The sequence below is a fragment of the Rhopalosiphum padi genome, chromosome 2 (genome assembly GCF_020882245.1).
Source record: "Rhopalosiphum padi isolate XX-2018 chromosome 2, ASM2088224v1, whole genome shotgun sequence".
In the NCBI taxonomy this organism is placed as follows: Eukaryota; Metazoa; Arthropoda; class Insecta; order Hemiptera; family Aphididae; genus Rhopalosiphum; species Rhopalosiphum padi.
Genome location: NC_083598.1, coordinates 37,313,397 through 37,341,340, shown reverse-complemented (window position 1 = coordinate 37,341,340; position 27,944 = coordinate 37,313,397). Strand labels below are relative to the sequence as shown.

General features: G+C 27.7%; 1 protein-coding gene across 5 annotated transcripts in view; it reads right to left on the bottom strand.

Annotated features, from left to right (window-relative positions):
* LOC132919331 (uncharacterized) overlaps positions 1-27,944 on the bottom strand; it is a 121,955-nt gene that overhangs the window by 12,693 nt on the left and 81,318 nt on the right. For all 5 annotated transcript variants that reach the window (XM_060980857.1, XM_060980858.1, XM_060980860.1 and 2 more), the window contains 2 exons: positions 22,172-22,198; positions 15,313-15,406 (listed from right to left, as the gene is read on the bottom strand). In XM_060980857.1, the coding sequence (XP_060836840.1) occupies positions 15,313-15,406; positions 22,172-22,198 (121 nt within the window). The remainder of the gene's footprint in view (positions 1-15,312; positions 15,407-22,171; positions 22,199-27,944) is intronic.

Here is a 27,944-nt window from a genome sequence, read left to right as displayed (position 1 = left end):
GAATAATAACAATATAATTATTACTATAAAAAATAAAGTATATGCACTGCAACTAATAGCTATTGAGCACCCATTACCTAATGTAATAATGATTGATGATTCGATAATATATTGTTGTAATGAAAAACAACTTGTACTGCAGTACTTGCCGTCGAGTTAAAAGGACCGTGAGTCAACGGTGATTGCGATGCGCAACTAAAAAATAATAAAGGACGTGCGATTAAATAATAATTTAGTTATCGAATATGTATATTGACCACAGTAATCTAAGTAGATAACCGTGATATTGATTGAGCGAAACCGGCGCCGACGTCCGAATGTCGGATTTCCCTGAAGGTAAGCCGTATACAGAGTGCTTGCATTCACGTAGGTATGACGTATGAACACTATGAACGCAGACTTTGCAGGCAGAATATGCACACCAAAAATATATGTAAGAATTCGACGGTTTATGAGCATTGAGCACGTAGTGGTTTTGAAATTTTGAATCCGCCTATAACTTCTTTAATACTGCAGTCTATACTCTATTTCTCTATAATATATACATTAGAGGGGGAAATTATTGATAAAGATATTTTAAATGTATCGATACCGAATTTTTTAATGTTGAAATGGAACTTTGGGTGGATTCAAATGGGGTCTCGTTTCATAACTCGAGCGCACTTGTATACAATATATTATGAACAATGAACAAACACAATATTATATCATATTGTTCAACGTTAACAAAACTTAAAAATGTCAGATTTTCTTGACAAGCGCGGTAACTCGTATATAGGAACTACGTACTGTAATTACATCAATAATATCCGCAAACCGTGACAACGAGTACGGTTCTTTTTTTATTAAACATTTTTCGACCGACTGCGATATATCATGACATACGCCTATTATGATAATATATACTAGTCGACACGACACCGGTGTACCTACTATGCACTGCAGCTGCATGCACCTACCTCATATTATTATTATTATTATACCATACAATATACAAAATATTATACTTATAATACGATACAGACCGCGTTCGGCGTTCGCTATTATTTTTTTTACGGTTTTGTTTACGCCACCGTGTGCAATGTTATTATTATACTCTCACACGATTATCGTGTCGGAAACAACACTACAATAATACACTGCACTGTGTTCGTGTGTTATATTTTTGTTGTCGTTGTTGTTGTTGTTCGTCGTCGTCGTACGAACAATAAAATATAATAAATGTGATAAGCACCGCCGACACCTGAACAACGTTGGTGTGGCGCGTTAAGCTCGACCGATCGCGCGCGTATGTGTGTAACACACATCGCGTAGAAAACAACAAGTGCATAATACGTCAGCGACTGCACCGCGGCGAAAGAGGACTTCACAGAAAAACCGTTTCAGCGTGCGCGTGCATGTGTGTGTTTGTAACGCGAGAGGGAAGAAGTGCCGAGCTCGAGAATAAGTCGGGGTTTCGTCGAAACGGTTTCGACTGCTGTGCGCCGGGGACTCTTGGGTGCGGCGGGAGGGTGTGTAGCTGGCCGAGGGGATCGTGGGAACGCGTCCAAAACGGAGACTGTGGCGCAAGTCCAACTTTCCGGGTCACCGTTGACGTCAGAGGGGCTTTTATTTCCGAAGGTCCGCCACGATTATTTTTATTATTAGGTTGGTTATTATTTTACGAAACGCTCGCCGACCACATTATAATATTATATATGCGACGCTGTCGCGGGCGCCGCGACGACGACGGTTTGTCTGCAGCTGCGTGCCCGCGAGCCCATCGTGGGTGACCACCCCGAAAATATCGCCTCGGCGTCACCGATATTTTCGTACTCGTACATAATAATATATAGTACGACGGCAATAATAATAATAATAATAATTGTCGTGAATTCGCGGCCAACGCCTCGTCAGGCCGGCCGCCGTCCCGCAATGGTTGCGTGACAAATAATATATTATAAAACGTAATATAATAATATATGTATATAATTTTGTTTTGTGTTTTTTGTCCATTTCCTTTGTCCACTTTGACGATTTTAAGCAATTTTTATCGGTTATCCGAACCGTTTATGCACGTGCTTACATTCACTCACACACACACGCTTATATGTCTCGGCAATTCGAATCTCCGGAAGAATAAAAATAAATTCGTCTTAAAAATGCTTGGAATTATGAACATAAAATACAAATAGTTATAATCACTTTAGGGGGTAAGAAAAAATAACGAGTTATGAAAGTTTTAGAGTTATCATAACTTGATTGAAGATCATAAGATATATTAGGTATGTTAAAATACAGTTTAATGTACGTACTGCAGTTTACTGTAGGTGGCACGGTGCTTGAATATGTTGTATTGGGTTACTACTTAACGATGAAAGAAAAAGGGGTTGGATACGAATTACTTCTTCTCTTTCAAAAATATTAAAATTTTGAATTTTTCTTATCATTGACATTCAAGTCTATTTACTGCTACAAGACTGTGACTTATTAACCGTTGTAGGTTGATGGTATATTTCCTTGCCTCGTGAATAGGTATACTACGTTTTTATTTCCAAATTAAAGCACTGCATCCATTATAATTTATAGTACTTATATTAGAGGTTACCAAATGGTGATATGTGGACAAACTTTATTTGGCTCACGGATAAGAAAATAATTATTTTTTTCATGGTGAATTAGACGAGGTTTTCATCAATTGAACATTTGATTTTTTGATTTATTTAGTTTGGACAAACATGTGATATGAAAAATGTTAATGGCCACCAAAATGTTCTTGATTATTAAAGTTTCCATCCATAAAGAAATAAAAAATGAAAATAAAGAGAATGTCTTATTGTAAACTCTCACTGCAGGACTACTGCAGAAGTGTTTTTGCGTGAAGTTGAATTATAGTATACGTCGGTTAGCGATACGTCATAAGTCATAACGATCGGGTTGGTAGATATAGGTTATACCTATTTTATATGTACGTACGTATAGTGTGAATATTAAAAAAAATATATTATCCCAATCAATTATCGAAATTGTATTTATAAGTTGCAAAACTCTATATATATATATTATGTGTATATATGATATATATACCTATATTATTATATTTATACAATTTTTTATGATTTTTTTAGATTTTCTGTATTTCTTTCATGGTGCTTAAACTGCGAAGCAGAATATTATTATAAAAATTTCAGTACCTACACAGATAACGAGTTTTCAACTAACTAATTTTATTTTATATATTTTTTTAAATTTAATTTACATGATTATCTTCTTTGCATCATTTAACAAAACTATAGTTGAGGAAAAAAGTAAAAAATTATATTTTTTTGTGAGTAGGAGTACTTCAAAATAGAAATATTAAGAGTATAATTATTTAAAAAAAAAATCAATTTGTATAGAATTTGAGAATAATTATAAAATAAATATGTGAGCGTATTTTAAGTTTAAAAGTGTATTATTATACTTCATAATATTTTAATTTGTAGTGTTGTTCCAACTGTATGTATATTTTGTCACAAACCAATCGCATATGTATTTTTAAACATCGGATAAAAGGTATGCTATTTTGCTTGTCGTTTGACACGAGAACGATTGTAAACTGAAAACGTTGTTAATTATTTTTATTTAAAGATAGGTAGGATATATTTAATGAAGTTCCGTATTTTGTAGAACGAACGATAGTATACAATATACATGATAATATAATATATTAATATCTCAACTCATACTCAAGACAACTATAGATAGACAAGATGTTTAATTTAGCTTTACGTGCTATATACAGCTGACAGTGAATCTGTGTAATATGTATGATAAAACATAATATTCAATAACAAAATATTACGTTTATAAAATAAACCTACAAATTATACGAAGTAGAATAATCTATAGATGGTGATAAAAAGTTTAAAAAATATAATAACAATTATTTTTTATTATACATCTTAATTTATTTAACCTCGTTTCAATATATTATCAATAATAAATAGCTTTTAGAAAGTCTTAGATATCTTTATGACTTTATTTCATAATATTATATGATTATTAATTAATATTTTTCAATTTCATTTTAAAAATGTATTTATGTATTCATTAAAATTTTGTACATTTAATGTTTAAAATTAATGACTTCATATTATTATTTACTTAACCTCACCGTGTATTATTTTATTCTAGACTTTTTGTTCGATTACCGTATAAAGAGTACTGGTATAAAATACCCATAGAACCATGCATTTTTAATATAAGAGTCAAGACTAAGACTTTTTGATTACTTCCGTCTTCCGTACGTATAACCAGAACATTAGATTTTTTTTTGCTGTATACGATAACAAGAACTCCGTACACAAAGACGTCATGTCTATAAGTATTAAACAATTTTCTCGTATAGTTTTTTTTTTATTATTGGCAAGAACAGGTAGATACATTCACTATATGTTGGCCTCGAGTGACGAGGAAAAAAATTGTACCTACTGTAAAACAGACGGGTAATTTGTCAAAAATTAAAAATTATGAAATTTTCATTTCTGTAATGAAATATAAAAATATGAAGATACATTTAAATACTTCTGGTAAAGTAAAAAGCTCAATAGAATCATATATAACAACTCGAATTTCAATACTAGCCAAAAGCTACCTATGTTTTATAAAAAAAAAACTTAAACTAACTGAGAGTTGTCATTAAAACTCTCCGAATACACAAAACTAAATGAAATAAAATAAGACGTCATACAATGTACATAATATTTCCTGTGGGAAATTACGAAGAAACTGGAACAAGTAATAACCAGAATTTTACGTATTAACCATACCAATTTCATACAATGCAGTATCCTCATCGATAAAATAAATAATTACTATGTGATTTTTATGCGCAGTTCTGCACTTTACAATAAAATTATAATCATAACAAAATTATGAAAAACTTAAAATAAAATTTAGCTTTTTGGATCAAATATCTTCAGTTCTCAACTCTTACACTAAATAAAAACATTAAACAATTTTATTATTCTTACAAAATTATTAAACAAATCATGAGACTGACTTACAACTATAACATCTAACTTTTATTTTTTTTTTCCATTAATTAATAGTAATTAGTAATTAGTAATTAATTATTAATTTCATAATTATAAGCACAACTTACTGTAAAACTCTTTAATTCCCAATAGCTTATAAAAATGCCACAAGTCACGTAAAAATAAAAATTATGGTAAAATGGACGGCTTTTAAAAAGCGGCGGATCAAATTACCTGATATTAAAAAAATATTTGGTTAAAACTTAAAAACAAATAAAGTATAATAAATTATTCAAATTAGTTTTTTTTTTAGTAATTATTAATAAAATATATAGGTACTATATAAACCAGAAGAATACAGAATATTTTTAAACTTTAAATTAACAGTTCTATGTTTAAATTTTTAAATCTGATATTATATATAAAATTGACACAAAAATAAAATCAAACAATTAAATGTTTGAACTTAATGGCATTTTACCAGACGAGTCGTTTACACAGACTTGGCATGTAGTTCTTAAGTTTTAATATATAATTATAATTATAATACACTACTATAATTTTGTTGTCTACTCGCAATGTTTTTTCTAAAGTTTGTTTTTATTTTAATTTTAATAACTCGGTTCCTATGACGGTTTGTTTGTTTTTTAATTGATTATAATTGATACCACTTATAAATGACTAGTACAACGTAATACGGGTATTACTCATATTATAACTATTCTGAACTAGATTTATATTTGAATTTTTTTTTTTAAAAAAAAAAAAATTAATAAATTATCGACATGCAAAAATCATAAAATATGGTTTATAGAATGATAAATGTGAATGTACTTAGTACTCGGGTATACCCAGTTAGTTAAATATCTGGGTGAGAAACGCGGAGAAGGCATGTATAAGTGAGTCACGTGAAGAAGTTGCGCAAAAAGTCACGTGTAAGATTTACATATTTTGCTTTATAGATTGGTTCTCATTTTGTTGAATTTCGATTACACAAAGAAGTATACGATACCATCTAACCTATAACCATAGCGTAATTATATTATATTTAGGAAATAATAAATAATAAGCAAAATAATACATTCTTTATAATATGATAATCTGTATTTAAGAAGATGAGTATGAAAAATTGATAAGATAGCTTAAACAAAAGACGATTGTGTTTATTACGTGTGAACTTTCTTAATTAATTACTATTAACTAATGACTATAGAGCGCGGAGTCTACAAGTTCAACGATGCTTGTTTAGGTGGGCAATTGAGTTGCTTTCACTGTGTAGTGTGTACGGACGTTTTAAAAGTGAAATCTTTCCGGTAATAATTGAAACTTACAAGTCCTTCGTTTGTCAGAAAATAATTAAGAAAAAAGTAATATTAGTCATATTATATTTCGCGAATTAATAATAAACCATTTGAGTTACAAGTGTTACAACATGTATAATTCGTAATTACTAATAACTTAGAGGTTGCCAGTAGAATATAATATATTCAATACCTATACAGTATACATAGTACATCAGGAAGCACGAATGTCGAAATAACGGTTTATCCAGAATCGCGAGTGACTATGATTCAATTATTAAAAATATTAAAGGTCATCTACTTTACTGAGTTTTGGAAAACTTCGGAAATATGAAATATTTATTTAAAATTACATAGCTGTAAGTATGTAGGTATGTACACAAGTTAATAATAGTTAAAAATATTATCATCTCGAAATATTGTAATAAATCAGAAGTATGTCAGCAACAATAATGAAATAAATACTTCACTAATGATAATGATATGTTGTGATAAAAATACGAGTAATCGACTAATCTTTCTAGTATAATGGTTTAACGAAAAAAATATTTAGTTAATAGTTTGTACATTAATCTAGCTACGTCTTCATAAATTTAAGATTTATTTTTGAATGTTTTGAACTGGCCGCTGAGTTAATTTATTATTAAAGTATAGAAGGGTTAAGACGGTTTTTTAAATTTGTTTAATGGATAATACGTAAATGATAAATAATTGGTTTTATTATCGGCATTCGGCACCAACATAATATTTATTTGTCTTACCTATTACGCATTATTTAGGTTGCTTTAAGAAAAGTAAAAAGTAAAAAGCAATTTTAAAATAACGATACCACAACTTCTTAATCAATAAATATTACTAATTATTGTTCAAAATATACCTGATTAAATGTTCCATGATTGACAGAAATCGGTCAAAAACTACCATAATAACATTTTCTTGGATACACGCGATTGGTGAAGATTTTATATTATTATTTCCACAAGAAAAAAAACTCTCGAATTTTCACTAATTTGTCAAGAACTGTAAAATTTAATTAATATGAAATCTATAGAACGAATAAAAAAAAACTATAACAGCGGTCGATCTGATGCAAACTGAATCATATAGGTACATTATCAACATCTAAATACACAATATATTATACATGTGGTTATAACAACGAAATTGTCAATAGTATATCCGACCATAGCTATGGTTATCTTGTATTGCAAAAACATTTGTAATCACCTGATGTTGATATATATAATATATATACATACATACATACTATATAAACACAAACACTTCACGTCACTATGTAATACCTACACAATTTAAATGGAATAATTAACGAGAACTAAATACGCGTTTAGTATAAATATTTTGTTCATTAAAATTATAATATTTTGTACGTTTTATTATACATTATATAACTCATCAAACATATCAATAAAGCTCATATGCGTATGAAAAATCGTCAAGAATTTTATGCTATATTAAAGTTAATATAAACAACTATGTATTGACAATAGTACCTATACTTTTCAAATGTAGTTCAAAGAATATACCTTATATACCTAAACATTGAATGATTTTAATGAATTATACCACTGTTATAAATATATATTGTTATTTGTTGTATATATAGGTACCTACACATACATATAATATAACCGAAGAGTTCAAACATATACTAAGTTTATAGATATTTGTTTGTATGGTAAACTTTAAACTTGGTTTTCCAAACGTATAACACTTATTTTAATTTTTGTTTTAGCGTTTAACCTATACTATATATACTATAACATGAAAATATTGTTGCAAACATATCAAAATGTATTCATTTTGTATTTACTATATAAAAATTAAAACTGTGTTGTAATGGATTTTAACGATAGACATATTATGTATAGTGTACACAATTAATATAGTAGGTGACCATAATTAATAATGATAAGGAGCTGTGTTTTAGAATTTTTAACTTTAGAATTAATTTTTTTAGAATTTAAGATAAACAATAAGTGTTGGTTTGTATACGTGATTAATCAGTGCCAACGAAATTGTGTTTTTTCCTGCAAATTGCTTAAAGTGGACAACCGATATTTTTACAATTTTTTTTTTACAAAACTTTTATTGTAAGTGCTTAATGTCGAGCTATTTAAAAATAAATATTTTAATTTAAGTCGACTAAGCGCTATTACAACGGGTGTAGCCACAGTCGGCACTGACAAAGACAGCCAAACTGTGTGGTAAACGAATAACAAACGCTTAACGCATTAAAAAAAACTATAACTAAAAGTCTTTTTTGGCGTAAACACTGGTTTAGGATTTAAACTGCAGCCGAACTGTCGACGAGGAAATAAAAAGCTTAATGACGCAATATTTTTATATCGCCGCGTGTGCCCAAAACCCGTGATTAAACGAAAAGTTTGGCAAAACCTATCAGCACGAGGGTTGCAGCATCGCGGATAAAATTATTTTACTTAGGTAAATGACTGTAATGTGTATCAATTATATGTATATATATCATTATAAATATTGTCTATCATCGCCGGTACACCATATAATACATCATCTGTGGCTGACATCGTTGTATCAACACACATTATATAATTAATAATACGTTTTTTCTACTATTCCTTAATGCGACATGTCCACGGGTATGTATACTATTCCTTGTTCCCAGCATGTTGCGGCGCCATTATTGGCGTTGGATATCAGTTGATTAAAGTTGCGTAACGCATGCCAAGATTATTGTTTTTCTATACCTGGGGAAATATCGTCGCTATACATTGTGCTACACTGCTGAGTTCTGAGTATAATTATTGCTATTATATTACCATTATGCTTTAATAATTATTCAAATACTTAAAAATTCACTTAGTGTCGAGTTAATTTTTAGTTTTTTACACGTGTAAAAAACAAAAAAGTCGAAAAAAAGAATAATTATTTTAAACCCGGTATGTTTTTTGTTCAAAGCGTATTTACAATGTTTTATGTACATCGTATAAATAGAATGAAAATATAATCGATTATTATGGTATATTATGTACCTTTATAAGGATTAAATATAATATTGTTGCTGTGCGTGTTTGGCCGCATTGTTGTTGACATGTGGGAGTGGGGAGGGGGATGTTATTACAATTTTTTTTTTATTTATTATTTTATCGAATGAAAAGTGGAAACGAAAAAAATTGAAGGATTGCTAGAACACGTATAAGTAATTCCCCGCACCAGCATTTAACATTTGAGATAGCTCTAAAACGAATGAGGGTGTAGGGAGAGAATCATTCAAATGCGTCAAAAAATGATCATGACAACTGAGAGTATGTACGTATAGAACGATCGATTTTCAATAAAATAAAATTTTATAATTCTACGATGCGTACTGCACCGAACGGTTGGAACGTCGATGTAGTATATTAAATATATAAAATGTATAAATGGTGTATAGGCTCGCTACCGTATGCAGTCCGAGGACAAAACAAGGGCACACGCGGAAGGATAAAAAATAAATAAGACAATGTAATGCGTTATAAGAGCAGCGGGTGGTGGAGTTATATAGTGTTGACGGGGTGTGCGGTGGGTCGTGGAGGGGGTGGTGTAGCGTGTACATAGCTTGGCGACGTACAATATGTACGACAGTTTAATAGTAATAATAATAGTAGTAATAGTAATAATAATAGTAATAGCAATAGTAATATTAATCGAATACACGCGGCGGCCCGACGACGCCCGCCATGACCCGTTTGTTCTTCAGGCGCGCGGCCGCGTCGCGTCCCTTCGAATGCAAATTAATTCGAGTCTGCCAACGTTCATTCCGTCGGCGCCAACGGTTCATGTCATTCTCACACTACAGAGTTAAGTAATAATGATGATTATAATAATAATATAAAAAAAGGCGTATCGCAGTGTGTGCGTTGCACGTGATACGAGGACCCTTAGAAATGCGGCGTGAACTATACAGCCTCTACTCGGGACGCGTTTAGAATTATACCACTCCGGACGCATACTCACGTGTTCAGCAGGATATTGTGTAGACTGCTACATATATTTGATATTTATTTACAATACCGTGTACTATGTGTAATACACGTGAATATAACATAACATATAAGGCCACATGACGGGTTTCCTCCAAAACTTATAGTATGAGAGCGCACATTGTGTATAATATTGTATAGGTAATAATAGGTATGTAGGTATAATGTATATTTAAGGATTTGTGTGTGTTTTTATTATTATTATTCGGTATATTATGTAAATCTGTATATTATTATTATCATTTCTATAGTATTTTTTATATTATATCTACTCACGAATATCATATGATATAATAACGATGATATTAAGTATGGTGGATCAGTATGTGTGTGTATAATAAAAAGTTGACGTATTAAAATAAAAATAAAAAACCAGTCAATATATATCAAAACAAATCGTACCACATTTTTTAGATTCTGAGCAGAGCAAAGAATGCGTATTATTGGTTTTACGATGTGTTTTTTTCTTCAGTTTTGTTTATTATCATTTTTTCTTTAATAGTAGGAATTACCATGTAGGCAGAACTGTAGAAAGCAGTTTCTCGACCCCATATCTTTTTAATCTTTTTAAGGAAAACTGATTGATAAATTGCGAAAAAATTATAAAATTATCATACAATAAATAAATTAACTGTTTTTGATTTTTTTGTTATGTTTCGATATGATGCAATTATAATGCGATAATTTAAATTTTGGCAAATCATATATTTAAGTAGATACTGATATTATTGGTACTGTGACCTTCTTGCACTCCCACCCAATTTATTAAACCAGCTTACGTTCATTATCGGTAAAAAAAAAAGTCAACTATGAATGCCGTTAATGGATGATTGCTCATATTAAAGCTTACCACGAGAATAATATTATGTATTTCTTATCAATTTAAGTCCATTAACATTAAGTTCATTTAGGTATAGTTGAATTAATATTAAAACGTTTATATATCCTAACCTTAACACATATACTATTTGTGCCCCTTAGGTATAAATCGTATACTGAAAATAAAAATAAAATATTATAGATTTATATAGATATAACAAAATTATGAACATTTACAATATGTATGTATTTAATATATCACTTTAAGGCCTAGAAATGCAGTACAATATTTTAGTCTATGTCCGTTTAAGTTATTCTATAAATATAACCGCGATAATTAAAAAAAACAAATTTTATATTGGAAAGGTCTGAATATTATGACAGTAAATCATTTCCATTATTTAATTACATTATTGTTATTTTTTGAGATTATTTTTAAATTAAACTTATAATATTAGATAGTTGAAATAGGTTTGATATTTGATATTTAAATAAAAGGTCAGTTACCAGCTACTGCCATTTTGAATGAAATTTCAAAATCTTTATGATTGTGATTTTAAATATATTATACAAGTATTAATTTTTATATAATGTGCTTGCCAATATACCTATGACTTATATAAAACAAAATTATATCAAGAATGTAATAACCAGCACAACTTTTTTTTCAATGGTAAATTAAATTAAATGTTTTAATATTTTAAAGGAAAACGGTGTCAATTGTTTGGAGGTAGCTGTCTCGCCCACAATAATGTCTAAGTATGAACATCATATCGTGTGATCAAGCAGACTCTCATTCCTATAATCAAATTTTTGTTTGAATCATACACTCGTGTATATACAATATTTACACCTACTTGTGTGTATTATGAATTATAATCAAAACTGTTTAATTATATAATAACTAAATAACATAATACTAGGCATACCGCGCGTGTTAATTTAGGTATATTATTAAGTGTTTAGCTATCATTTTTGACATTGACGTGATATTCACTTTTGAATGTCACTTTATGGAAATTTGTTAGCTAAATAAACGTATATTATAATACACCCATGCATTATATATTATATTATTAGTAACTATATATTTAAATCACAAAATTCTATTATAAATCACGATTTAATAATTAAATGCACGATAAATAGCGTTAATTGTGAGAAGATCCGGCATGTGTCATACAGCTTTGGTAATATTTATATTAAAATTGTTGTATAATAGCGTTTTATATCTATAATTTATATGGCTTATCACACGGGTAGGTATAATTCAAAAAAAAAAAATATCTATACAAATTATTGCAGAATAAGAAGTACTCATTTCGGTAATCGAAGCAAAACATTTTATGAGTACTTAATTAGTATTATTTTAATAAACTTTCAGAAATAATTGTTAAGTTATTATTTCTTAGTATAAATATTATTTTAGAAGTTATTTTATTGATTTATTATTTTTATTAATCTACTAAAAAAATATTGATATATTATACCATCCAATATATTTTCTGGAAATATGTATATAATATAAATATATGCATATATCTACTTCAAAGCTATATTTATTGGAGCACGGAATTTCCTTTTAAAAACAGACCCTCTTTTTGAATTTGAATGACTAAAAGTTTTGGCCAAATACGGGAACCATGCCGAGCAATCGATCCACCCAGTAAGTAATGACGTCATTGTTCACCTAGGCAACCCCCGTTTGCTTGAATCGGCCGCCTGCACACGTGCATACTGACGTACTTTTTGAAACGCATTTTCGAGATAAAATATATTTCTGAACTTTTCGTTATTCTTGCCAAGTCATCGGATGCTGATTAAAGATAGTTTGCTAAATGTACAATAATTTATTTGATCTAATTACAAAAATTATAATACATGATTACCCGACGAGCAGTATATTGTATATAATATTCTGTTTTGATTCAAAATAATGTAGGTACATTTAGAAAGCGAATCATGTACAGAAAATTAAATAACAATTTTATTATTAATAACTACATTTATGTCAAAATCAAATAGAACTTCCTGAATATTATATATTTTATTTTGTATTTAAACCATAAACAGATCATCAAGGACTGAATATCATACTCAGTTAGCTAAGTGAAATCGTCCATCAGTGGCTAGAAATCTATCCGGAATCTTACAAAAATAAAATTTCTCCACAGCATGTGAATTAGACATTAATATTATATATTATTATATAGTATACTCGTATAATTGAAATGCATTTATTGAACAGTAACTCGACATACATTACATCATTTTAATTCTTGGAAACCGATGTTACTGTTTAGTATTTTCCACATTGGCACTGTACATGTAGTGCAGGAATTATTTTTTTTTTGTAAACTTTGAATCAAACAAGTGATTAGTAATATTATATATATATATATATATATATATATATATATGGTGTTTTGATTTATAATTGGATAACTATAGTAAAACCGATGTATGCAACGCAAGGAAAACATTAATGTATAAAGATTGAAATTAAATTCCTTAGTTAGGTACAACAACAATATTATGATCTCACATAAGGGTATACCTATTACTTATGAGATACCTATACAGTATATAGATTATAGGTACATTATTATTATATTGTAACAGCTACAGATAAAGCTTATGCTGCAGGTTTTGTTCGTGGTCGTGTTTGCATATCGAAAAAAATTATAAGTTTTCAAGGTGAATGAAATACTGTAGCCAAAATGTCAATCACGGTGACATTTATAATGTAATGGAAAACATTGAATAAATGAACATTAGAGAGGTAGACCTCTAGAAAACAAAATATCCTGATCATTTATAAATTATATAGAATCAGATCAAAATTCATTTCCGAAATTACATTTTCAAGGTCTATACGGACTGGCATTGATTAGAAAATAAGGTTTGTTGTCATATGACCAGGGCCATATCGTATTAAGATGTCGAGTGTTAATAGAAAAGCCTTTATTATTTGAATAAAACAATCAAATGTTTTCTAGTATAATTTTATCATTAAGCAATTTATTTAAATGTTTGTGCAACGCATTTATTAAATAAATTATAGAGAATTGATTAATTTTAATTCTGAGACAATCGTATGCAATATTGACCATGTTTGCATCATCTACAAGAAATTATATAAGAAGATAGAACATAATACAATATATTTTTTAGACTACCTACCTAAGTATAAAATATATAATGCTAGATAGTTACTTTACCTGAATAAATATATTATAGTTATATTATAAAGCGTCAAATAAGTACCGAAATAAATATAAGTACTTTCCTAATTTATAATACATATATAATATGTAATTACGTGTCAGAGATTAAACCAATTTAATTTACAAAAGTTATCACAAATTACTGTAATTTAATAAAAACAATTTTCTTTAGAAAATTCTGAGGAAAATTCGATATGATAATAATATAAATGTTATTTTTTTACGACGGTAAATCATAAGAATTCTCTGTAATGTGACTAGTATGCCACGTGATACACGACTGACGCTCTTCCATATCCGACAACGTGTACCTATATTTATTTTATAAGCGTACAAATCAACTGATTTAAAGTTTTTTTTGCCAATTATAGGTATTATTTATATATACAATATATAAATTAGATGAGTTTTTACGATTATGATGCACCATCTGCGGATAACCCGGTCCGACCCTGGCATTGATGGTGTGCACAGAAATGAATAATTTGACCCGATTTCTCCCGGACCTCGAGATTTTAAATATTAACGTTAATTTTGCATTTAAATCGAATACCTACATATATATATATTATATTGTAGGCTGGTATATTATAGTAAATGGATTCGTATGCACTCATTGAGGTGCGCATTGGGTTAAACGCAGTAAATATATATATATATATATATCATCTATTGAACAAAGAACAAAGTTTGTGTGTGTGCGTGTATATGTCTGTAAATGTGTGCATGCGTGTGAGTGTGTTAATGTTCTGTAAGAATGCGCGTGCGTGTGTGTGTGATTTCTTAAGGTTCAAGGATCTCCAGTACGGGTCTCGTCCGGCGCCGCAACCATGTTTCCTCAAAGTACTATATAAACCCTTGTTCTTTATAAATATTCGCTACATCGACAGACCAAAGCACTTTTCGAAAATACAAATAACATGTTCATGTAACATTTTCAACTCACCTTATAGTAACCGCTAGTATTACTATTATCACAGCGACAAGCACCATGGCGATGAGGACACCGCACACCATGTATACTCCTTCGTTTGGAACATCTAAAAAAGAAAATAAATCCTTAACGGTTATTAAGTATTAATACAAATATTAATTATTAATATTATATAATTCATGAGTTTCATCCAAAAACATGTGAATTTATAATATTTGGATTAAATTTGGAGTCTATATTACGGTATGTAGTATGTATTTTGAGTGTACCTATAATACACACATATTATATTAAAACACTTTTAAATTATGTGTACATAATATTTCTTAGCGTGAATTATATATATATATATATTTTTTTTTTTTTGAAATCCAATACCTAGTTAATGCTAATTTTATTATTTTATGAAAATTCTTCCTGATGATATTTGCGATTAATCGAAAACATTATAATATTTTAATTCAACAAAAAACATTGTTAACCGCTTCAGTAGATGTTTAGTCGACAGGATTTGATAATATAAATACTTGTAGATAGTGGTTTGCCTCGGGAAAAATATATTTACGTTTGTAAAATATTTATATTATGTACGTTTCTTGGGGCTAAAATAAGTTCTTTATGCATTTTTTCCTTCGTTAGTATATAATGGCGCAGACGGGATCATCGACTCTTCTCCGCAGGTCACTAACTTCCTCTCTTCTGTCTCCCTCCTCTCACGCGCTTTGTCCGCGTGTACTGCCAGACGCACATTATTCAGGGCTTCTCATCCCTATGTCTTTATTTGAAATCACATCTTTACATCTACGATATATTATAATCGTTTTTTTTATTTTTGAAGTTAATTATACTCGTCTGTCAATGGAATTATTATAAAAATTAAATAAATATAAAAAGTATTTCAAATTATACTTATATATAATATATATATATATAATCAGTTGACTAAGTATATCAATTGTTAGAAACCTTGATTTATGTTTTTTCATTGCTTGTCTTGGTAGTTTTGTGTTTTGTATAAGAAAAATAAAATAATACTATGTTCAGCACTTTATTAAACCCACGTGCTATGTACGTGTCTGTTATACGCCTTCGGTGTTCTTTCATATTATACAACTAGTTATTATGTATTTAAAAAAAAACAAATGTGCAGATAGCTAATAAAATCTCGTTGAGGGTGGTGGGCTGAAGGGTTTGTAAATTTAAAACTTTCCAATATCGTTTTTACTACAACTTATAATATGAACAGTTGTGTACGAACACTGAATATTATACGTTAGATATTTATAATGATAAGATATATTTTTATATCTATTATTATTCAACGATATTTCAGTGACATTAATTATTTTGAGGTTACGAGTTCGAGGATCACCACCTACTGATCGTGATTAGGTAGAGTCTGTAACTGGTATATAACAGTTATCTATCAAGTGGTAGGTCGTATGTGCTATATAGGTACTACGGTTTAATTTTAAACAATCTACAGTAATAATACACATGTTATTAAAATTGATTATTTTATGTTAATCTATATAATGGTATTTAATGGTATTTTTTAAATTTTAATAATATTCAATATTATAATACCAGACAGCCCGTACAGGAAGTATAAATGTATAGTACCTACTACCTACTAATGTATATATTATAGTGACTATATACAAATGTAGTTAGAATATAAAAAAATAACGTTTCTCACTAATTTAAATGTTTTGTTATCGAGAGATGCAGTCCAAAAGTCATATAATAGTTTTTATTGTGTTTTTATAAGAGCAATAATACTTATCTGCATACTCTGCATTGGCGTAACTCTATGGGGTAGTGGTCGCGAGAGTATCTTTTTACTATATTTTGAGATTAACATAAATATAGTACTATATTAGTATTATAATATATTTGTACATATTAGATACGAGAAAAACTATTATATTATATCGATAATAATTTTATGAGTACTATTTGATTTACGCGTTTAACTAACAACCAAATAACTTGTAGGTAATTCTAATAGTTTAAATACTTTTATTATTATTATTATTTTAATAACCATTGTTAAAAATACAAAACCATTTAATTCAATAGTATAATCGAATAGTAATTTGATATATATATAAATACTACGACACTTAGGATTAGTTAATAACTTAAACTGTACTATAAGTACATAATGATCTATTGTGTATCAAAATTATCATTGATCATATGTCGTTATAAATTTATTTTTATCTAAAATTTAGAAATATTATATTGAATAAAAACTGATTAATTTTTAATTTCTAATTAAATTAGAAATTTTGTTTAAAACCTAAATAATTTCTAAATTATAGAATGTAGGGAATAACTTACAATCATTTACACATATATGTACATACATTTGGTTTAGATTAAAACAGTGCAAATTATATTGATGTCATTATGTCAAAAAATATAAATATTTTATTATATATGTTATTTTCGACGATATTAAAGAATTTATTTAAATTTTAAATATCACATATTGTGGATTCATTGGAAAACTGTTAATATTTTATATTATTGATGTTTGATTGCACGTGTTAATTATTGAGATTATTGAAGTATAAGTAGTGATTAGTATAATGTAATCGTTGTATTGGGTACCTACGTGTGTGCAGTAACAATGTAATAATTAGTAACATGATTTATTCATCTGTACCATTACAAATAGTAGGTAGCTAGTTTAACCATTAATTATCAATGAGTGTGTTAAAAGCTTACAAACAAATAAATTTATCCTCGTACCGCAATAAATAACAAATACGTAGTTTTATTTTTTTTAAATAATAAGCAATTAAATGCCTTCACAAAAATGAATTAACAATTAATTGTAGTTAATAAGAAATAATAATTACATTCAAATGCTGCGTAAGATCTAAATATATTATAAATATGAATACATAATATAGTACCTACAATAACCATAAGTTATAAAAAAAAAGATAATTAATAGTGCTTTGTGTGTGTGTGAAAATTATTATTCTTTAACGGAATTCCAGTGATTAGTTTAATCATGAGATTTCTACGTAATTTCTTCTTGAAGTGATATGAAGGATTTTTAGTGAAATTATTGTAAATTGGCTTTGGAATCATTGGATTAGGACGTTTGCATGGAGAAGATTTTTAAAAATGTTTATAGTGACGTTTGCATAAACTGAGATTTAATATAATTTTTTAGGGTCTAGTATTTTACTGCAGGATAAAGCGTTCGTTGTTGATATCCCATTATGATGATCATTCATGAATAAGAGAGGTTAATTTCGTAACAGTATCATTTATAATGGTGGGGCTGAGGATGCGATTATAACTGAGGTTAGGTAATTATAATTTATTTTATATTGTATAGTTTCCATAAAAGAGAAAAAGTACAAATAAAATTATTTAAATCCATAATTAATAAATCCAATATAATTTAGGTACTTTACATATAATATAAATTAATTATAAATAAGAACTTAGAGCTTTATAACTATAATTGTATGCAATATTAAACTATCAATCTTTAATAAAATAAACCTGGCTCCGTAAGTCTATTATAAAAACATAATTATATAAGACTGCCATTCAGTAACTTTATATATATATATATATATATATATATATATATATAGGTATTATTTTATATTATAAAAAATATGTACTCAATGGTATGACACAGGCTATTTGATTATTATGATTTTAATATATAATTATCATGATTACTTTTGAGTTTTGTTATAAGACATTTTGTCACCTAATAAAGAGTTTTACAACCTATGGGTCGGCGTAATGATAACCATAATACTAGGAACTATAAATATATATATAAAGTTATCTATTGTCATTGTTCAATTATAGATAATAATATAATACGGGTTGTCTGGAATATTCAATTAATCATTAATTATTTTTTTTGTTTCAATAAGTTAAAATAAAATTGAGTATAATGACTTAACTTGAACAATCATTAAAAAAATGAAGCTGACTATGATATTAGGACAGTCAAAATAACAAATATTTATGTATCTACATGCCATGGTTTTAAAAATACATCAATTCCTACCTAGTACCTACCTAATAAGATTCCAATCATTAGAAAGAAGGATTTTTTAAATAAAATTATGATTTTTTAGTTTGACCTGTTGTTTTTTATTTATTGGATTATCTTATTGTATATTGAAATAAATATATTTTTTGTAAGCTGATATGCATACAATTTTACAGTAATCCAAATTCCAAATACGTGACAATAATTTTAATAAAATTAAAAATACAATTTCATAGTTTTACCTATTATTTATATGATTATATCAAACTACAGCTAAAAATTGGTTTTGCTAAAATATATAAGTTTTAACTAAAAAGACTAATCAAATCAATGGTTTAAAATATTATATTTAGTTGATTATAAATCTATAATAAAATAACCAAAGAGTTTTTTAAATTATGTTTCTGAGTAGGTACTTATTACCTATATATGAATAATAATGTTCTGATGTAACTGTATAACTGTTTAAGTATTATATTTATTTGTTGTTTATAATTATTTATACTAAGCGCATAAAAAAAATTGATGACGTTTTAGATCATAAAGCTTAGTAATTTAAACTATTTAGTTAAATCACGGTGTTTAATTTAGTATTACGATTTGAAAATAAATTTGTTGCTATTTAATTGTATTTATGATTACTTTTTTTGTAAATCATCCAGTGTTACTATAGGAAATGATGTAAAAAATAAACGTTAATATTTAATTTCATATATTAAGTTTTATGTTAAGTAATCAGTTGAAGTATTTTGTGGAAAAGTGTCAACATACGTTTCAAATGTTTCAATTTTAAATTTTTATGTAGGTACGTTATAAATCTTAGTAGGTACTAGGTTTTATGTTAATCACCTGATGAAAACAAAATTAAATTACAATTTTATAAAATAATCATTGGCTCATAAAATGTAATAATTACGGGTGTGCATTTTTTTTTTAATACACATTTCTAAAAGTAGGCAGACAGTATTTATTTTGTTGTGATATACTGATATTTATTGTATTATAATCACAGATTTGTCCAATATGCAAAATTATATATTTACACAGTTTCAACATAAAAATCGTTAATTTATTTATCATTACTTATTATTATACAGTAAGGTAGATTAGTTTAAAGTATGAGATTTGTGTTACTTGACATATTTTATACATAATCTGAAAAAAAATCTAAACGTAATTTTAAACAACGTCAAGTTGTATTAATTGTGTAGTTTATAAACCTAAATAGTAAATTAGTAAATAATAATTAATATTAAATGCAAACATTATAGGCATTGGGTTTGATTATTACGTATTAAATCAAAGATAATTGTTTTTTAACCTGCGATCTGCGTCATAGAAATCCCCAATTGAAAGTTTGAGTGTTCAGATTTAACAGATTTGTAATTCATTATAACATTATAAGATACATAAATATACTCGCGTTATGTATATATGCAATTCACTTAATAAACTGCTTAATAGAAACATATTAGTAAACAAGTCAGATACAACCAAAATCTTTACAAAGTATAATTTATAAACTAGTTAAACTGGGGTCTGGCCGTCTAGGTATCACTCTTAATAAATGGGCCCTGATTAATAATTTTTTTTAGTTTTTAAATTTATATTTATAAACAAAATTACAAAATTTGGAGTCGTTAAGTTGTTGATTAATAGGATACTAACATATTTCGCGATAACAAATTAATATAAATTTTTTCAAAAAAAAAAAAAAATTAGTTTAAATTTTTCTAATTAATAATGTATATTATTTATATATATATAACATATACATATTTTATGTAATATTATTAATTATTAGTTAGTACTTAGCGTTTAAACATAATATTATTTAAGTTTTAAAGATTATTTTTTTGTTGAAAGAGTTTTTTGATTGGTATCTTACGTAAAAAAGTAGCGTATTCAATTCCAAATCTTCTATTTGTTATAGGTATTTAAGTACTAAGAGTATAATGTCAACTGGCCAACTGTAATTCCAAGAATTAGAAACTTAAACAAAAAAAATAGATAATAATATTTAGAGAAAATTATATTTTTATCTTTTTACATTTTACTCATTGGGCAACCATGTTAAGAAAATTCACAACCACGATAATTAATAATTATTAATTTATATCCATTTCAAAAATATCTTCCATGTATGCTTATATCATATTTTTCTCCATTATGTTTGATAATTTTACTTTATTATAATTAATATTTACTCCATTGGATCGTATTTCGTGAAATTCTTTTATGTATAGAAACATTGTGATTTTTATACTTGATGCAAAATTTGTAATAAAATACAGAAATACCTAACCTATTGTTGGTTTGGCCTGTAGGGCCTCTTATGTCAGTTAATATTGAGAGCCCTGCATTGATCGACAGTCCGAACCCTCTCGGTAGTTGCGCAATTGATTACAGGTAATAGTTATATACAATTAATTATTGATAGAATAACCATTAAACATAATGATATTTTTACATTTTTATGTTTCACAATTTAACGTTTATCTAAATAATAAGAAACTAATTAACCAAGTTAGGTAATAACTTGTTTAAATCTACAAATACACATGTTGATTTACTTATGTAACATTTCTATATTTAATGCCTACGCACTTTTCTTCAAAATATTCATTTTATGTCATGTTTAAAAAAAAATACTTGCATCAAAACTGACTTTGATCACATACGTGATACATCTAATTATCTTTAAATAGAAATAGAAACAATAATTTTTAATATCTATAACAAAATTTGTTATAACTTATGATAATAATATCCAATTTATTTTAACATAAGATCAATTATTTAACAAATATTATTATGTTTGTGACTTACCGACATGTTCGGAAGAGTATTCTGGATCTGAAAATAAAAAATAAAAATAAATAAAATAGAAAAATATTATCTTTTATGAATAAAAGAATTTTAACAATATTTATTTATGTTATAATTATTAATATAATCCCTATTCTCCTATAAAACGAATATTTCGCTAAACATTATTAACTGTACAAAAATATATTATTTAATATTTTATATATTTTGCAGACTAAAATAAATTATCGTTATGCTATAAGTAATAAATAACGATAATTAGTGCGTGTAACTAGAATGGATAGATACTACGGAAGTTGGTGGTGGACGGTGGTACTATGTAATGTGTTGCATATGTATTCATATTTAATATTCTTATTTATATATTTCAAGTACTAGACGTATTTTAATTCAATGTAAAGCAAGGAATTGTGTTTTTAAATTAAATTTTTATTAAAGTTTACAAATTTATAAATTTATTTTTGAAATTTGATCGATCAGTAAAATACCAACACAAATCACGATTGAATGTAAGTTGTTTGTACATTTTTTGTACTTATAATATAAATCTAATACCTATAGATGCAATAATAATATAAGCGTAAAAATCAGATTTTTTTTGCGGGATTAAAATCTCACATAATTTTGTGAAAATAAAATACGCGGCCGGCTACATCACCATCATATTTATCAAAATTAAAACATATTTGTATTTAAGTGTAAGTATGTCCGTATCACATTTTTTTTTTTATAAAAAACATTAATTATTCATAGATTATTGTAATTTAACATAGTCCGTGACTCCGTGTCATTTAGAGTATTAATCGTATTAATCAATGATTCGTATTTATAATGTAATTTAATTTATCACTTTATCAGGAATACAGTATACCATGCAAACAACATTTTAAATAATTTTTTATATTTTGATAATAATTATTTGCCTTATTTAAAAAAAAATTATAAACAAAGTACTGGCTGTATGATTAGAAGGAGGGAGGGAAATTGAGTCTTTCCATGCACCCCTCAAATGTATAGGTATATCAAGTATATTTTACAATATTATTCTATCAATTCATTGATAAAAAAATAAATAAAAAATAATTGGTAGGTACTATAAAAATGCTTAATATAGGTGATATTTTATATTTATATAAGTACATAATATATAAGTTTATTTTTATTTTAAGGGCGTACGCGAATAAGTTATAAATAAACAAAATAAATGGATTTAATCTTCACGAGAGCGGAATATAAATTTTTTGTATGGAAAGACTCATCTAGCTATGAGGCTATGTGGGATATATATTTGATGTTGATATAATGTAATCAGTAGGTACCTATAGAAATGATTCTTATCCATCTTTTTTGACATATTTCTCTTTTTGGTAGCAAAACAACACCTAGATAGTGATAGTCCTTCAAGTTCTTTTTCTCTCAAATTAGATATAAGTTTTTGAGAACGATTTCTTTATTCCCTTACCCTCGACCTCGGCAAAATACTGCCATACTGGCCATTACTGAATGAAATAGTTTGATTGATGGCAATTGTGAAATGTTATACTATAGTTAAGCTATAGTTAGCACATAACTTACATGCTCTTATACTTTAATACTGTTGTTTGTTTTACAAAATGTTGAATTGATACAGAAAATTTCAATTTATAACTAATAAGTAGTCAAAAATAGTGTTAATATTAACTGTACTATTATATACACATTACACATAGAGGTGGTACCAAGTACTTCTATAGTTCTATAAACGTGTACTTAATATATTTAAAATTATTACAATATATATTAATATTAGTATGTACTATTAGCTTAGTCTTAGTACATTAGATTTTAATGTTACTATTAATATTAAAATAATTATATTTATAACGCATTTATAATTTTAAAAAAAAAATCGTTAAGTACGTGACAATTTTTTTCGAGATGCATTTAAAGTTTTATTATCTAAAACGACTAAAACCAAAGAGATTAAAAGACTCAAGACTCAAGTGACAAGTGGTGGGTACACGTCAGAATGTCATCATAATTCATAAATACTTATTTCCTTGTATAATAGGGATTACTATTGAGTGAAGTACCTGCTATAGGACGGAATAAAAAAAAACTGATACAAAATTTGATTTTATTAAACAAAGCCTTTACATGTAGTTGAACCTTTGTTTACGAACACTGATTAATAACGAATACATTTTAATTCCCGATAATTTCCGCTATAATAATAGAGACACTTTACTTTAGTTCTTTATTAAATGATTATTTATGTGATTGGTATAGGAGGCTAGACGGATAGTTTAATTTCGTGTTTTACTAAACAAGTATATAACTATGTGCGTATAATATCTACTGAAAAACTACAATACGCAGATAATATAATATCTGTGTTATTATGGGTGTATAGGTGCTATTTATGATATATGCTGCTATTACGAGTCAACGCACAGTCCTTATAAATATATGTATCACTATATTATTATGTTATTACATTTAATATAAATGTATTTCATTACACACAAATAATATAATAATGTGTATCAAGTTCTATAGGATAATTTTATATACCTATATATATCAGGTATATTACTTATATTATTTGTATATGGAAATAACCTCGAGAGAAATAAAATAATAGTAGTTGTAATGATAAGTACAACGCACGCGTGAAATAAACGTACAGCTGCAGATACATCATCATCATGTACGGATATAATTATATATAGACGAATATACCTAAATAATGTGGCTTAGCTATATACCTAAATATATAAGTTTACATTTTTCATCGGGATATCGTATACGTGCAAAATACGCCCGTACACTGGTGGTTTTATGTTTCAGTAAATATTTTTACTATCTCACGTCGTAACAGCCTACACAGTATAGGTATGTATCACAACAATATTTTCAACGTTCGGTTTCCAATATTGTCGGCCGGAGAATCGCGCGGCGTCGTGTACACCGCACAAATGACGTGTGTGCGTATATTATTACAATAATATAATATAATACATATATTATCATACGACTCGGGTACGTTCGACGAAAATACATCGCACACTGTAGTACACTCGAATGTCACGGGTACCCATATACATTTATGTATTATATTGATGCCAAGGGCAAGAAATAATCGGTAACCCGATTAAATTTTAATCTCGGAGAGATTGAAGAAAGCCTGGCGTTGTGAAACCGACTCACCGGCGCTCGTACAATATTATAATATTATAATAATATGCGAACGATAGATGCCGTCTCGGAGTATATAATATATAAGCTACAATACATGTATATATATATTCTAATATGTTATTATTTGCGTGTTGTGGCGTAGCCGCGTACCTATACGCGATTCGCTGGCAAATAGGGACGCCGTTTTATATCGCGATTACGCAATATTCAAACTAGGTAGGTGCACGCGTATTTAATATATTATGTGAACGTTATAAGGCTTTCAAGAACACCGCAAACGCGCGGGGGAGAGAGAATTGCGATATACGCGAGCAGTCGACGAAATTTTACATAACGTCATCGTACCAAACGATCGAATGTAATATAGTCGCCGGTGTGCTATGTATATATACGTAACAAGTAACAACCATCGTATAGATACAAACACTATCGACCCTGAGTAAGGCATTGCGAGGAATTTATTCAAAAGAAATTTCCGGTTTCGAGTCCAGGGATAATAATATAACATGTATATTATATGTTATTTAAACAATTTCCGTAGATTCAGTTATTGGTGGTTGCATTATAAATATACATACTTTGGAGGAGCAGGGGGTAAGCCATAGCCCTCGTGGTCAAAAAAAAAAAAATAAATAAATATTTGGAGAATCTTATAACATTAAAAATAATAACAAAAATATTTCTTAGAAAGATTTATAATGGAGTAAACGCAGCCAGGTTAAAGTACGAAACGGCGAGGGTACAGTAAACTTTAAGAAAGTCCTATAGAGCTTGTTTTATTCCATGAACTATCAATACCTTTAGCTGCTATGACTTATTTTGTGTAATCCAAAGACTACAATATGTCTTGTATTACTATTACCTAAAGATATGATTAATTCTTCTGAAATTCGTTAATTTTGAATAAATTAATATATGAATAGTAAAACAGATAATTATTTTAAAAGCACTTGTAAATACGAATTTAGGACGACCCTACTTGTTACCTATTATACATGTAATATTATTACCGACTGCATAATATACATGCATTCTAATTTCTAATACGTTGATGTGTTATACAAAACATAATAATAATGGTAATGTCGTAATGTATAATCCTTCCTTCTCGATTTCGATATGGTTGGTAATCTGCGCGGTAATTGTCTTGGGACACATTTTAAAACGTAGGCGTTCCTATACTACCTAGGTATCTGCTGCAGGTATCGCATTGTCAGGAGTTTATGCTGGTTAGCACATCATTCGATTATTATATTACTAAATATATTTTACAATGATCCGCAGCATTGTGCCGGATGTGTTTAAAAACAGAATAGTAGAAACTTTTGTAAATCTTTTCTATATTTTTATTCAAATTACATAAGCAAACAATGTAATTGAAATGCCATAGTAGGAATCTATGACATATGAATATACACATAAATACTGGTGAAATAAATAATGTAACAACAATAATACGATATTAATTATACATAGGTAATATTACCTATATATTACAGATAAGAGCAGGTGCTCTAAACGGACTGTGTGATAGTGGAGTTTCCAATATCCCGCAATACAGATACAATAGTGGTTGTAATGAATATGACGAAAAAACCACTGGTTAAAAATCATTTTTTCTTCTTGAGCTGTTTACATTTTTACCAGTAATAATATAATATACATACTAACTACCAAGTACTATAACGCTTATTGCGTAAGTATTTTAAATATAATCGTATTTTATAATTAAATACTATTTCTATTCAATAATGTATTCAGTATTTTTAATAACGACATAATCTATTATGTAATATTATAGTAAATAGTATATACTTATTGAATTTTACTTTTCATTTTTCATACAACCTAGCTATTAATAAAGAAAGTTTTAATTTGTTACAATACAAGTTTCATACAAGTTTGAAGCGTTCCTGAAATCTGAATCCCTTAGATGAATGAATGTTTTGAATGTATTTTCAGAGTTTCAGAATAACATTTTGAAAAACTTGCCTTTTGAAAGACAATTGTCAACTTAAAATTGTATAATTGTTATTATATTAATAATATCTCGTATTTATTCGATAAAAATTAATGAATTTTTCATTCATTATTTTAATACAATTTTAAAAGTATTTTGGCTATCCCTTGCAGTAGACAATTATACTATATAGTATGTATAGAGTTCATATACAACTTCATATACAAGTATATAACTGACTAGTACAACTGCACGTGTATTCTAGCATACTGAACAAATGTAAATACGCATGCATATAATTTATTCTCATCAATGTGTAAGTATATTGTAGAATACTATGTATCATTATAGTTGTGTAGTTGTGTGCAAAAGAAAGAAAAAAAAATAACTGTAATTATTATAGTTACGCAGTGGGAGGGAATAAGGCACGTGCCCCAAGTGTCCTCTCCTGCAAATTTTTACGGCACTGTTGAATATAATACAAACGGTATATAAGATATATATTGTGTATATACTATAATATACATTATATACATTATAATATGATACGTTCTATCTTATTTCTGTTTCGTCGTAATTGCACGTTTCTCGGTTCTTGTATAAAATTTATCGAGATCATTAAACAATTATTAA